The sequence below is a fragment of the Cervus canadensis genome, chromosome 2 (genome assembly GCF_019320065.1).
Source record: "Cervus canadensis isolate Bull #8, Minnesota chromosome 2, ASM1932006v1, whole genome shotgun sequence".
NCBI classification, from domain to species: domain Eukaryota; kingdom Metazoa; phylum Chordata; class Mammalia; order Artiodactyla; family Cervidae; genus Cervus; species Cervus canadensis.
Window position 1 is genome coordinate 53,988,687 of NC_057387.1, and position 13,141 is coordinate 54,001,827.

The following is a 13,141-nucleotide window of genomic DNA, read 5'->3' on the forward strand; positions in this document are numbered from 1 at the left end:
CAGTAGGAAAGAGGGAAGGAAGTCTGGTCATGTTAAAAGGCCAGAACTTTTCTATAATTTATAGGAAAGTAAACAGATTTATACCTTTAAGAGAAAATAATGATATGAATTGATAGAGATTTTTACTCCATCCTAAGAGGGAAAAGAAACGAACAGCTAAACTGAATGTCAAATCTATAACTCATGTAACATCATCATTTATCTGAACCGTTATCAGACAAGTGTGATCCTTTGAGATAAGCCTACCACAGGAAGAAATGAAGTCTAAACTACATTAAGCCAAAGGACAACATCAAAGAGCAAGCAGATGTATTATTATCACAACAACTTAAATTGTAGTTTTTATAGTTTACAAACCTTTTCATATTCTTTCTACCATTTGAGGATTAACTGTTCTTCCCAGTATCTCTGAGGATAGTAGAATATGCACCCTTCATATTAAATAAGTTCTGTATTTATAAAACACTAAAAATATGCTCAGTACACGGTCTGATACAGTAGGTTTAGAGATCATGACGACTTGCCATTGGTAGGGAAAGGCAGAAACCCACATAAGAAACACTGGTTCACAGGCAAAACAGGGAAAGATTCTAAACAAGTAAAACAAAAGACCAAAGGGAAGCGGTCATGTGCAAGACTAGATTGTAACTAGTCACAGGCTTAATCAGTCACAGAATTCCAACCAAGGGCAAAAGAAAAAAAGGCACATAATGACATCTCTTGGATCAGACATTCCTGGACAGGTTCACCCCAAGCCAAACAGAAACTATCATCACTAACAACTCCCAGGTTCAGAAGCAAAAGTCATACATACCCCTAATTTTCCTCGCTGGGAAACCTATTTTGAGAACTAAAATAGCATCACAAGTTTGCTTTTTTTCTGTTTTAACCTTCAAAACATGAAAAGAAGATATTTATGTTCTAGAGGACAAAAATGAATGGTTTTTATTCTATCCTCTTCAACAAAATGAAGAAGTTGCCTACAAAAACATACCTTAAGATACATCAAGTCAGTTTTTCTAATCAGCTCTTCTATGGAGGAAACAATTTGAACTAAGTTGGTTTTCCGCCAGATGTATAACACATTGGGAACATGCAACACTTTATTACAGAGATGGGTGTATATGATGAAATAAAAAAATGCTGGCAACTGGAAGCAGCTTTCTAATATTCAAATACAAAATTATCACAAATTTCTCAGTCATATTTAAGAACCACTGTGTCAAAACTGATTGCTGAACTAGTTTCAATAAGACACAGGCAAAGCTGAAATTACTAACAAATACAAGGCTGAGGGAAGATTTTATTGATTTTATTTAACTCCAACAACTTAATTTACTCAAAGCTCCAATATTCCTCTAAATACTCTAAATATATTTATCACTAAATTTTTAAGATATTGTCCCTTTATATTACACATCTTAGGAATCTAAAGAACCATAAATAGTCCTAATTAATCATCAAGCTCTTTGAGGGGAAAAAAAACAGCAATAGGGAGAATTTATAACTCTGTTTTTTTGATGTGGACCATTTTTAAAGTCTTTATTGAATTTGTTACAATACTGCTTCTGTTTTTTATGTTTTAGATTTTTGGCCCCCCAAAATGTGGAATCTTAGCTCCCCAACCAGGGATTGAACTCATACCCGCTGCATTGGAAGGCAAAGTCTTAACCACTGGACCATCAGTGAAGTCCCACAACTCTCTTTATTGAAGAATTTTTTGCATTATGATTTTAGTTACAATGTTTATGCTATGCAACTAGCTTATTTTTTTAAGTTACCATTAACTAAAATAAAAGTATACTGTAACAAGGTATTATTTTGAAAGCACAATAGTAACAGAAAACAATACAAGAGTCATTGTTTAAAGACAAGTATGGAGACTCGGATACCAACTTTTTGACTTATTTACCAGGAAAAAGAACTACATTGATCAGTTCATTTCCTATACTCCTTTGCTTCAAAGCATAAAGAGAATATATAACAAGAGGATGTTATCAATGAACCAATAACAGCCCTAAATTACATTCATTAATCAACTCAAGCATAATTTATAATTAGAAATAAATATGCCAAGAGCTAGTCTGCACCTGCATAGCCCCTTTGCTTCATTCTGCAAACATACTGAGTAAAATTTTAAGGTATTTTCCAACTTAGACAACATATAATGAGTCTCTAAATTCATTTCTCTGTGCTTAACTGTACAAATCACTTATTTTCAGCTATGTTACAAACTTAAGAAATAAATAACAGAAACATATAAGGTGCTATGTGATAAGGTGACAATGGATGATTTCTAAATTCTATTGGAATTTAGAAAAAATGGCATTTCTTTCCCTCTAAATTCAGTTTTAAATTGCTACATAAGTACCAAATTGATTTTCAAATTTTCAAACCACTATCTCCCAAAAGGAGAATCCAACAATTTCAATTAAAAGTGGTTGTTCCTCACAGTGGGGGAAGGAGACCGTGGGAGGAACTGAGAGAACAGCACTGACACATACATGCCACCGTGGGTGAAACAGAGCTAGTGGGAAGCGGTCGATTGGTACAGGGAGCTCAGCTTGGGCCTGTGATGCCGGGCGGGACTGGGGGTGGAGGGCGGAAGAGAGGCTCAGGAGGGAGGGGACTGATGTATACTTACAACTGATTCACACTGCTGTACAGCAGAAACTAACATCATAATAACATAATAATAGAGCAATTATTCTCCGATTTAAAAAAAATGGCTGTCCCTGATATTTTATAGTACTCATAAGGATTCGGTACAACCTAACTACCTTTAGCAAGAATTATTTCATGAAAAGTTGAAAATCTGGTAACTATAATAATAATGTTCATCTTAAGGTAAACTAGGTCCATTTTCTGTTGATGCAACATAATGACCAGGCTTCCCAAGTGGCGCTAGTGGTAAAGAATCCTGCCAATGCAGGAGATGCAGGTTTGATCCCTGGGTCAGGAAGGTACCCTGGAGAAAGAATGGCAACCCATTTCAACATTCTTGCCTGGATAGTCCCAAGGACAGTGGAGCCTGGGGGCGCTATAGTTCCTGGGGTCGCAAAGAGACATGACTGAGCAACTGAGCACACACAATGATTACAGTTACTACTGGTATCAACATCCCTTAAAATTTCCTTCTCTACTGTTTTGCTTGCAATCGGGGTATTACAATAGGAATACAAAAAGAAGCCTATGAAGTGGACTATGCGTCCACCCACCCCAGCAAGGATATGACCAATTAGCTCCAGAAGCATACTGACAGGAAAAGTAGAAAGCTCTTCCAGAGTCAGAGACTTCACTGCCCAGTTTGAAAGAGCCTCCACTGGACTCAGCTATATCTCAAGGGATGCAGTAAGAACTGGTTTCTTGAAGTTAAGTAAAATTGGTAACAAGCAAAAGATATAACTGACATCCACTTGAAATTTCAATGGGGACGTGAGGAGATCCAGCTATTGGGACTAAAACTTGCCTCTAACTTGGAACAAACAATTTACTAAGGGCCTGTGTGCAATACCATGCTAGAAGTTATGAGGAAATAGAGAAAAATAAAACATTATTTCACCCTTAAGTTTATAATATTAGTTTTAGTTGTCAAATATAATTCAATTTATCCAACTTTATTACTTTCCCCTAAGTCAACCTAGGGACACACAATCAGAGATAACTAGGCCACCTGGCTTCCATTTCCAGCCAAGATGGAGTAACAAGGGATTTATCCTCCCACCTGAAACAACTGAAATACATAAAATATATAACAAAAGGCTTTCAGACACTGGACACTAGACAGGAAATCTGTATAGAATGGGGGTCACTGCAAGAGAGAAAGGAAATGAATTGAGTCATATGACTCTCCAAAGAGAGTTTCCAGGCTAGAGTACAGAGAAGGGGAACTCAGAGTCCAAAAGTCTCCCTGAGTTAAGGGGCCAGGATTGGGACTTCAGGGAGGGCAAGGCAGCTGGCTTATGCTGGGCAGAATACTAAAGAAGACAAAGCTGCAAGAAGAGAATTTTCAGCCAAGTACCAACCAGTGCATATGCGTGAAGAAACTAATAGGCCACCCAAAAGAGACAGGTGGAAAATTTTCTGGGGTTCATTCAACCAGCATTCCCACTAGCCAGGGTGGGGAAATCTTAAAATACACAGGGTACTGGGTGTATTGAAAGGAACTGCAAGGTTACTGCCTCAGTGGTAGGGCAAAGTTAATCATACATTCTGATCCCATCTAACAAACACAAAAGCAACCCTAGAAAGATCAAACTGCTTCTAAGAAACTTGAATGTGTCCCAAATCAAGGCTTACAAATATGTTTAAGAATCTGAAAATATCTAACACCTAAATACCAGGCATATAAAAGAGAAGGAAAATATGGTCCACAATGAAGAAAAAAGCAAACCAACAGAAAAATATCCAGAAATGACACAGATGATAGAATCACTAAATAAGAACATCAAAAGAATCATTATAACAATATGTCATTTGTTCAACAAAATAAAGTAAAGGCATGTTAAAGAGACAAACAGAAGTTCTTTGTTGCTTTTGTTTTTAAAGATCCAAAATGAACTTCTAGAAATGGAAAAAATAACTGAAATGAAAAATACCCTGAATGGAATTTAAAGCAGAATTGCATACTACAGAAGAAAGGATTGGTGGATTGAAGACACAGTAACTTTAAAAATACCAAAAAGCAGAAAGACTGGGAAAAATAAATATCATTGTACTGTTATGACAAACTAAATGTAGGCAATATATATATGTGACCTGAATTTTTGAAGGAAAAGAAGTACATAAAAATTATATGAAGTATACTACTTAAAACCGAGTGAAAATCTCATAGGCAGTCAAAGGAAAAGATATTATGTACAGCTGAACAAAGATAAGAACAATGACAGACTTCTCATCACACAGAAGGCAGGCCAAGAGACAATGAAGCAACAGCTTTAAAGTACTGAAAGAAAGAAAATGTCAACCTACAATTCTATACCCAACAAAAATTTCTTATAAACATTAAGGTAAATACACACCTTTTATACATACAAAAGCAAAAAGAGCTCACCACCAAACTTTCAGTACAAGTAATTCAAAAGACATCCTTGAGGATGAAGGAAAAGAGTACCAGATGGAAATCTGCACCTCCACAAAGGAACGGAAAGCATTAAGAATGATGCATGTATGAATAAGTTCTCTAAAAAATGTTTTAATCTTTTTAAAAAGATAACTGATTGCTTAAAACAAAAATAACAACAGTGTATCATGCCTTGTTGTTGTTCAGTTGCCCAGTCACGTCCGACTCTTTGCAACCCCATGGACTCTTTGCATGCCAGGTCTCCGTGTCCCTCACCATCTTCTGGAGTGTGCCCAGGTTCGTGTTCACTATATATCAGTGATGCCATCCAGCCATCTCCTCCTCTGATGCCCTCTTCTCCTCCTGCCCTCAATCTTTCCCAGCATCAGGGACTTTTCCAATGAGTCATCTGTTCACATCAGATGACCAAAATACTGGAGCCTCAGACAAAATACTCGAGCTTCAGCATCAGTCCTTCCAGTGAATATTCAGAGTTGATCTCCCTTAAGATTGACTGGTTTGAACTCCGTGCTGTCCAAGGGACTTTCAGGAGTCTTCTCCAGTACCACAGTTTGAAGGCATCAATTTTTTGGCATCCTACCTTTATGGTCCAGTTCTTACAACCATATGTGACCACTGGAAAGACCATAGCTTTGACTACATGGACCTTAGTCATCAGAGTAATGTCACTGCTTTTCAACACAGTCTAGGTTTGTCATCACTTTCCTGACAAGAAGCAATCATGTTCTGATTTCATGGCAGCAGTTACCACCCGCAATCATTTTGGAGCCCAAGAAGAGGAAATCTTCCACCTTTCTGTCACTACTTCCACCTTTTCCCTTTCTATTTGCCATGTAATAATGGGGCTGGAGAGCTTCCCTGGTGGCTCAATCAGTAAAGAATCTGCCTGCAATGAGGGAGAGCTGGGTTCAATCCCAGGGTTAGGAAGATGACCTGGAGGAGGGCATGGCAACCCACTTCAGTCTTCTTGCCTGGAGAATCCCCATGGACAGAGGCGCCTGGCGGGCTATAGTCCATGGAATCGCGAAGAGTTGGACACAACTGAGTGACTAAGCACAAAGGGGCCAGATGCATGATCTCAGGTTTTTTTTAATATTTAGTCTTAAGCCAGCTCTTTCACTTTCATCAAGAGGCTCTTTAGTTCCTCTTCTCTTTCTGTCATTAGAGTGGTATTATCTGCATTATCTGAGGTTGTTGATTTTTCTCCCACCTATTTTGATTTCAGCTTGTAACTCTTCCAGCCCAGCATTTCTCATGATGTGCCCAGCGTACAGGTTAAACAAACAGGGTGACAGCAGATAGCCCTGTCATGTTCCTTTCTCAATATTAAACTGATCAGTTGTTCCATACTGGGTTCTAACTGTTGCTTCTTTACCCACACACAGGTTTCTCAGGAGACAGGTAAAATGGTCTGGTATTTCCATCTCTCTAAGAGCTTTCCACAGTTTGTCATGATCCCCATAGTCAAATGCTTCAGCACAGTCCAAACAAAGACAGGTATTTTTCTGAAATTTCCATTTTCTCTATAAGCCAGTCAATGTCGGCAATTTGATCTCTTGTTCCTCTTCCTTTCCTAAACCCAGCTTGGACATCTGGAAGTTCTCAGTTCACATAATGCTGAAACCTAGCATGCGAGATTTTAAGCATGACCTTACTAGCATGGGAAATGAGTGCAACTGTCTGATGGCTAACACATTCTTTGGTACTACCCTTCTTGGGGACTGGGATGAGGATCGACATTTTCCAGTCCTGTGGCTACTGCTGGGTCTTCCAGATTTGCTGACATAAGGAATGCAAAACCTTGATGGCATTATCCTTTAGGGATCTGAATTGTTCTGCAGGAATTTCATCACATGCACTAGCTTTATTAACAACAGTGCTTCTTAAGGCCCACTTGAGTTTGCACTCCAGAATGTCTGGCTTTGGGTAACTAACCACACCATCATAATAATTCGGATCATTAAGATCTTTTTTTATATAGTTCTTTTGTGTATTCTTTCCATCTTTTCTTGATTTCTTCAGCGTCTACTAGGTCTCTACCATTTTGATCCTTTATTGTGCCCATCGTTGGGCAGAATGCTCCCCTGAGGTTTTTAATTTTCCTGAAGAGATCTCTAGTCTTTCCCCTTTTGTTGTTTTCTTTTATTATTAAGCACTGTTCATTGAAGAAGGCCTTCTTGCCTCTTCCAGCTTTTTTTTGGAACTCTGCATTTAATTGGATGTGCCTTTCCCTCTCTCCCTTGCTTTTCACTTCTCTTCGTTCTTCAGCTACTTGTAAAGCCTCCTCAGATAACCACTTTGCCTTCGTGCTCTTCTTTTTCTTTGGGGTGGTTTTGTTAGCCACCCTATAGAAGCCCTATAGGGCTTCCCTGGTGGCTCAGAGGGTAAAGCGTCTGCCTGCAATGCGGGAGACCTGGGTTTGATCCCTGGATCGGGAAGATCCCCTGAGAAGGAAATGGCAATCCACTCCAGTATTCTTGCCTGGAGAACCCCATAGACGGAGGAGACTGGTAGGCTACAGTCCATGGGGATGCAAAGAGTCAGACATGACTGAGCGACTTCACCTTCACTTTCACACAGTATTATGGACCTCTGTCCATAGTTCTTCAGGCACATTGTTAATCAGATCTAGTCCCTTGAATCTATTCATTACTGCTACTACAAATTCATCTGGAATTTGATATAAGTCATACCTGGCTGGCCTAGTGTTTTTCATGGTTTTCTTTAGTTTAAGCTTGAATTTTGCCATGACAAGCTAATGATCTGAGCTACAGTCAGCTCCAGGTTTTGTTTTTGCTGACTAAATACAACTCTCCATCTTAGGCTACAAAGAACATTGTCAATTTGATTTCGGTATTGACCATTTGGTGATGTCCATGTGTAAAGTCATCTCTTGTGTTGTTGAAAAAGGGTATTTCCTATGACTAGTGCATTCTCTTGGCAGAATTCAGTTAACCTCTGCCTGGCTTCATTTTGTTCTCCAAGGGCAAACTTGCCTGTTACTCCAAGTACACCTTGACTTCGTACTTGTGCATTCCAGTCCCCAGTGATGAACAGAACATCTTTTTTAGGTGTTAGTTCTAGGAGGTCTTCTAGGTCTTCACAGAACTGATCAACATCAGCTTCTCAGGCATCAGTGGTATGGGCATAGACTTGGATTACTGTGATGTTGAATGGCTTACCTTGGAAATGAACCAAGATCATTCTGTTATTTTTGAGGTTGAGCCAAGTACTGTATTTTGGACTCTGATGATTATCAGAGCTACTCCATTTCATCTATGGGATTCTTGCCCACAGTAGTAGATATAACGGTCATCTGAATTAAATTCGACCATTCCTGCCCATTTTAGTTTGCTGATTCCTAGGATGCTGATGTTTGTTCTTATCTCCTGTTTGACCACATCCAATTTTCCTTGAGTCATGGACCTAACGTTCCAGGTTCCTATACAACACTGTTCTTTGCAGCATAGGATTTTACTTTCATCACCAGACACATCCACAACTGAGTGGCGCATCTGCTTTGGCCCAGCTGCTTCATTCATTCTGGGGCTATTGGTAATTCTCCTTCGCTCTTCCCCAGTAGCATACTGAACAAGTTCAGACCTGGGGGATTCATCTTTTGGTGTCATATCTTTTTGGCCTCTTATATAGTTCATGTGGTTCTCATGGCAAGTATACTGGAGTGGTTTGTTATTTCCTCCTCCAGTAGATCGCATTTAGTCAGAACACTCTACCATGACCCGTCTATCTTGGGTGGCCCTGCTTGGTATGGCTCATAGCCTCACTGAGTTACACAAGTCTCTTCACCACAAGGAGGGATCCATGAAGGGCACAAAAAGACACAAACAGATTAATATTATACTAAAAGAATGGGAAGGATACACTATGCTAAAACTAATCAAAACTGAAGTGACTAAATAAATAACAGACCAAGTAGGTTTCAGAGCAAAGAATATCACTAAGGATAAAGAGCATCATCTCATAATGAAAAAGGGGTTAATCAAAAGGATATGACAGTCCTAACATTCATGCAACTAATCACAGTAGTTCAAAACACATGAAGCAAAAAGTAACAGAACTCTAAGGAGAAATAAACCCATTATCACCACCAGAGACTTCAAAATCCCTCTCTATATAACTGAAGAAAGGAGTAGGCAGAAAGAAAATCAAGGATACAGAAGATACAGAAGACTAGAACAACTCGACCTGATAGTTACAGCATACTTTACCCTGTAACAGCTAAGAAACCCATTTTCCACTCCCCCCACCACCCTTGCATAGAGATTATAACTAGTCCTCATCCATGGCTTCCCTGGTGGCTCTGCGGTAAAGAATCCGCCTGCCAATGCAGGATACAGGTTCCATCCCTGGTTTGCAAAGATCCCTTGGAGAAGGAAATGGCAACCCACTCCGGTATTCTTGCCTGGGAAATCCCATGGACCAAGGAGCCTGGTGGGCCAGTCCATGGGGTCACAACAGAGTCGGACAAGACTCAGCAACTGAAACAACAACAAAATCTCATCAATAGACTGAGGGTAAAAGAGGTCAAAAAAGTTGAGAAAAGGGCACTGTCTCACCTTTCTCTTGCCTCTTCCCCAGACTGACAGCAGAGAACTTCAAACCAGAGGGGATGGCATAACTAATAACAGAAAGTACCCAAGACCTTGAATAACTCATGAAGGGGAAAACCATCCACCAAAATGATCACCTAAAACATGATGGGGAAAAAAAGAGTCATTTACTATGTTTAGCCAGTAAAATTGTGGACTTTGTTTTAAAAACAGCTAGCATTACTCTAATTCAGGAAGATTCCAAAGAGCTTTATGCAAAGGAGTGACATGATTTTTTTACATTTCAAAAGGCTCACCAAGCTGTTATATTAAGAATAGTCTGTAGGGAGGCCAAGTGCAGAATCAAACAGACTAGTTAAGACATGGCAGTGATCCAGGGAAGAGACTATGGTATCCTGAATTAGGGTGATAAGAGTGGAAGTGCTGAGTAGTAGTCATAGTCTACAAATATTTTGAAGGTAAAGCTAACAAGATATTTCTGAAAGATTAGATGTAGAGTGTGAGAAAAGAAAAGTCAAGTTAACTAGCAAATGGAAGGCTAAAGCTACTATCAACAGAAATAAAGGTCAGATAAAATTATTGGGGGGGTGTACTGGGTACTGAGGCATTATACAGAAACATCAGAAGATTCATTTTAGCCACACTGAATTTAAGTCTATTAATTGTTCAAGTGGGCAACTCAATTACATGAATCTACACAAATCTAATGTTTAGGAAACAAGTCTCAATTAGAAATACATATTTAGAAGTCATCAGCACATAGGTCACCAACGAAGGAAGAGTAGAGAAGAGTTTCAAGGACTCAGCCCTTTGGTATTCTTATGCTAAGGGGCTGAAGAGAGTGTTAAAGAAGAATCTAACACAAGAGACAAGAGAAATGACCACTGAGGGGGGAAGAAAGCCAAGAGTATGATATACTGGAAGCCAAATGAAGAAAATTGCTCAAAAGGAAGAAGTGATCAACTGTGTCAAATTCTGCTGACTGGTAAAGTAAGATGAAGACCAAAAACTGACTGTAGGACTGAGGGAAGTTACTGGTGATTGTGACAATTAGCAACAGTGAAAATAGACAATTTTTAAGTTTTACTGCTAAGGGAAGCTGAAATATGAAACAGACATTGGCTGAGAAACAGAAGTCAAGAGAAAAATACCATTCTGTTTTTGCTTGGGAGAGATAATAGCATGTTTACATGCTAATGAGAAGAATCCAGCAGAAAGGGACTACAGGAGAATGAGGGAAAACTTCTGGAACCACATCTTTTAAGTCGATGAGGAAACAGGATCAGGTACACAAATGGTCCAATAGGAGTTAATCTATAATTAACAGGCAGAAAGGCAAAGTACATAAACACAGTTACTAGTAGTTGGCCAGATAATTATAAATAACTGGACTATAGTGAACCATGATTATAAAGTCCATCTATAGAAACATCTCTCAAAAGTAGTCATTCTGGAGAGCAGTGTTTGAATACTTATTATTTCAACTTCACTAAGTGCCCAAAAAGCTCTTAGAAGGCTTAGAGAGGTAGAGAGACCGCCTATTATCACTTTAATTGAAATCAACCCTTTCACTTGACTGACTACTCTATGGCACTAGATATCCTATCCAGGACTCAAGTGAGACACCAACTAGCAATTCTAGAATAACTGCATTCCAATTAAACTGTTAAGTCCTCTAAACACTAACTACTGTAAACTTTGCAAACAATTTTATAAGTAGAGAAATCTATCATTCTTGGGAACATTTTACAAGTATGTATGGTTTCAGGTGGGCTTTCCTGATGGCTCAGTGGTAAAGAACCTGCCTGCCAATTAGAAGACATGGGTCGGGAAGATCCCCTGGAGAAGGAAACGGCAACCCACTCCAGTATTCTTGCCTGGGAAATCCCATGGACAGAGGAACCCAGTAGGCTATAGCCCATGGGGTTACAAAGAGTCACACACAACTTAGCAACTAAACAAAAAGAACAGTGGCACTTGTAAAACCTACCAAATTTCAGAGAGGTTAAGTCCCAAGCTTGGCCCTGGAAGTTGGTTCATTAGTTAAGGAGGGTTTCAAGAACATAGAGATTAACATACTTTTGACCAATGAAGACAGCTATATAATCCATTCTGAGTTACTGTCTTCATTGAAAACATTTGGTCCTAAAGCATTCATTTATTTAGTGGTGTTACAAGCATATGAACAAAAAATATTATTTTAAATGTTTAGGCCCTATAAAAAATAAAGTTATCAAGCACATAATTCTGACATTTATATAACAAAAGTTTCATTGACTGTTCCATCAGTCAAAATTAACAAGTGTGCTCTTGACATTCAGAAATAACTACTTAGAAAAAGCAATAAATTCTGTCAAGCAGAGTTCTAACAGCTAAGTAACTAAGCAGTAACCTAAGTAAGTTTTCATTTTGACTCCATGTTATGTTCTATACCTCATTAGAAAATTTAAGTTTGTATACATTTTAATACTTTTCTCAATGCAATACCCACATTAATAAGTTTGCAATATAACACCCACATTAATATTAATGTGCTTGCATCCTAAATTTAACTCACAAATTGCATGTTGTAATAAGTTAATATTAAAAACAAAAAACACGCTCACTCTATTAAATATAAACCATCTACTGAAAATCAGTGATTCTTACCATTAAGGGGATTGTGTACTCCTTTGCAAATGTGATAAAAGATAATGTATATAATTTCAGGGAATTCATAGATGCCTTGAAGCCTATATATGAGTTCCTAAGACCAAAAGAATCTCTGATTAGTGAAAAATAATGGAGTCCCAAATTTATCCAAGAACACATGAAAACTTAATATGTGACTAAAACAAGAACTGTAACATACAGAGAAGGAAAAAAAAGATGAATCATTAATATAATATTTGCCATAAGTGGCCATTCACTGAGAGAAATTACAACAAACATATGACTGCTTTAAAGAGCTAAATGTAAAAATATAAGCTATAAAACACTAACAAAATATAGAGAATAATAACATAATCTTGGTTGGGGGAAGACTTCTCAAGCAATGTAAGGCACCTACTTGCCTAAATTGATAGATTTGACTACATAAAATTTTTAACTTCCATACACCATAAAGTCAAGGGACAAATGACAGAACTGGAGAAAAACAGATACAAGACACAACAGATAAATGATTACTACATCTAACATCCTTTTTAAACCCTAAAAATTGGTAAGATAAAATACTACCCAACAGACATGAAAATGAACAAGTAAATTATGTTCAACTTAATTAGAAGTCAAGGAAACATAAATTAATACAACATACTATTTCACAGCTTTAGGAAAAAATTAAGCGCTAGCAAAAATTAAAAGCTGACAACATCCTGTGCTTTGTGTATGCTGACAGTACACATTATTATAACCCTTGGGAAATAAATTAATAAATTTTGGGGGAAGTAACAGATTTTAAAATCTGTTAAATTACAAAATATATATATCTTTTGTCTCAGTAATC

At 38.1% G+C, this 13,141-nt stretch overlaps 1 protein-coding gene across 5 annotated transcripts in view; it reads right to left on the reverse strand.

Annotated features, from left to right (window-relative positions):
• Positions 1–13,141, reverse strand: part of HS2ST1 (heparan sulfate 2-O-sulfotransferase 1) — a 203,882-nt gene that overhangs the window by 186,890 nt on the left and 3,851 nt on the right. For 3 of the 5 annotated variants that reach the window (XM_043460759.1, XM_043460755.1, XM_043460756.1), the window contains exon 2: positions 12,304–12,400. The exons of the other annotated variants lie outside the window; for them this stretch is intronic. Coding sequence is in view for 2 of the 3 variants with exons in the window: in XM_043460755.1 (XP_043316690.1) it covers positions 12,304–12,400 (97 nt within the window). In the remaining variant the exon portion in view is untranslated. The remainder of the gene's footprint in view (positions 1–12,303; positions 12,401–13,141) is intronic. 5 annotated transcript variants of the gene reach the window in all.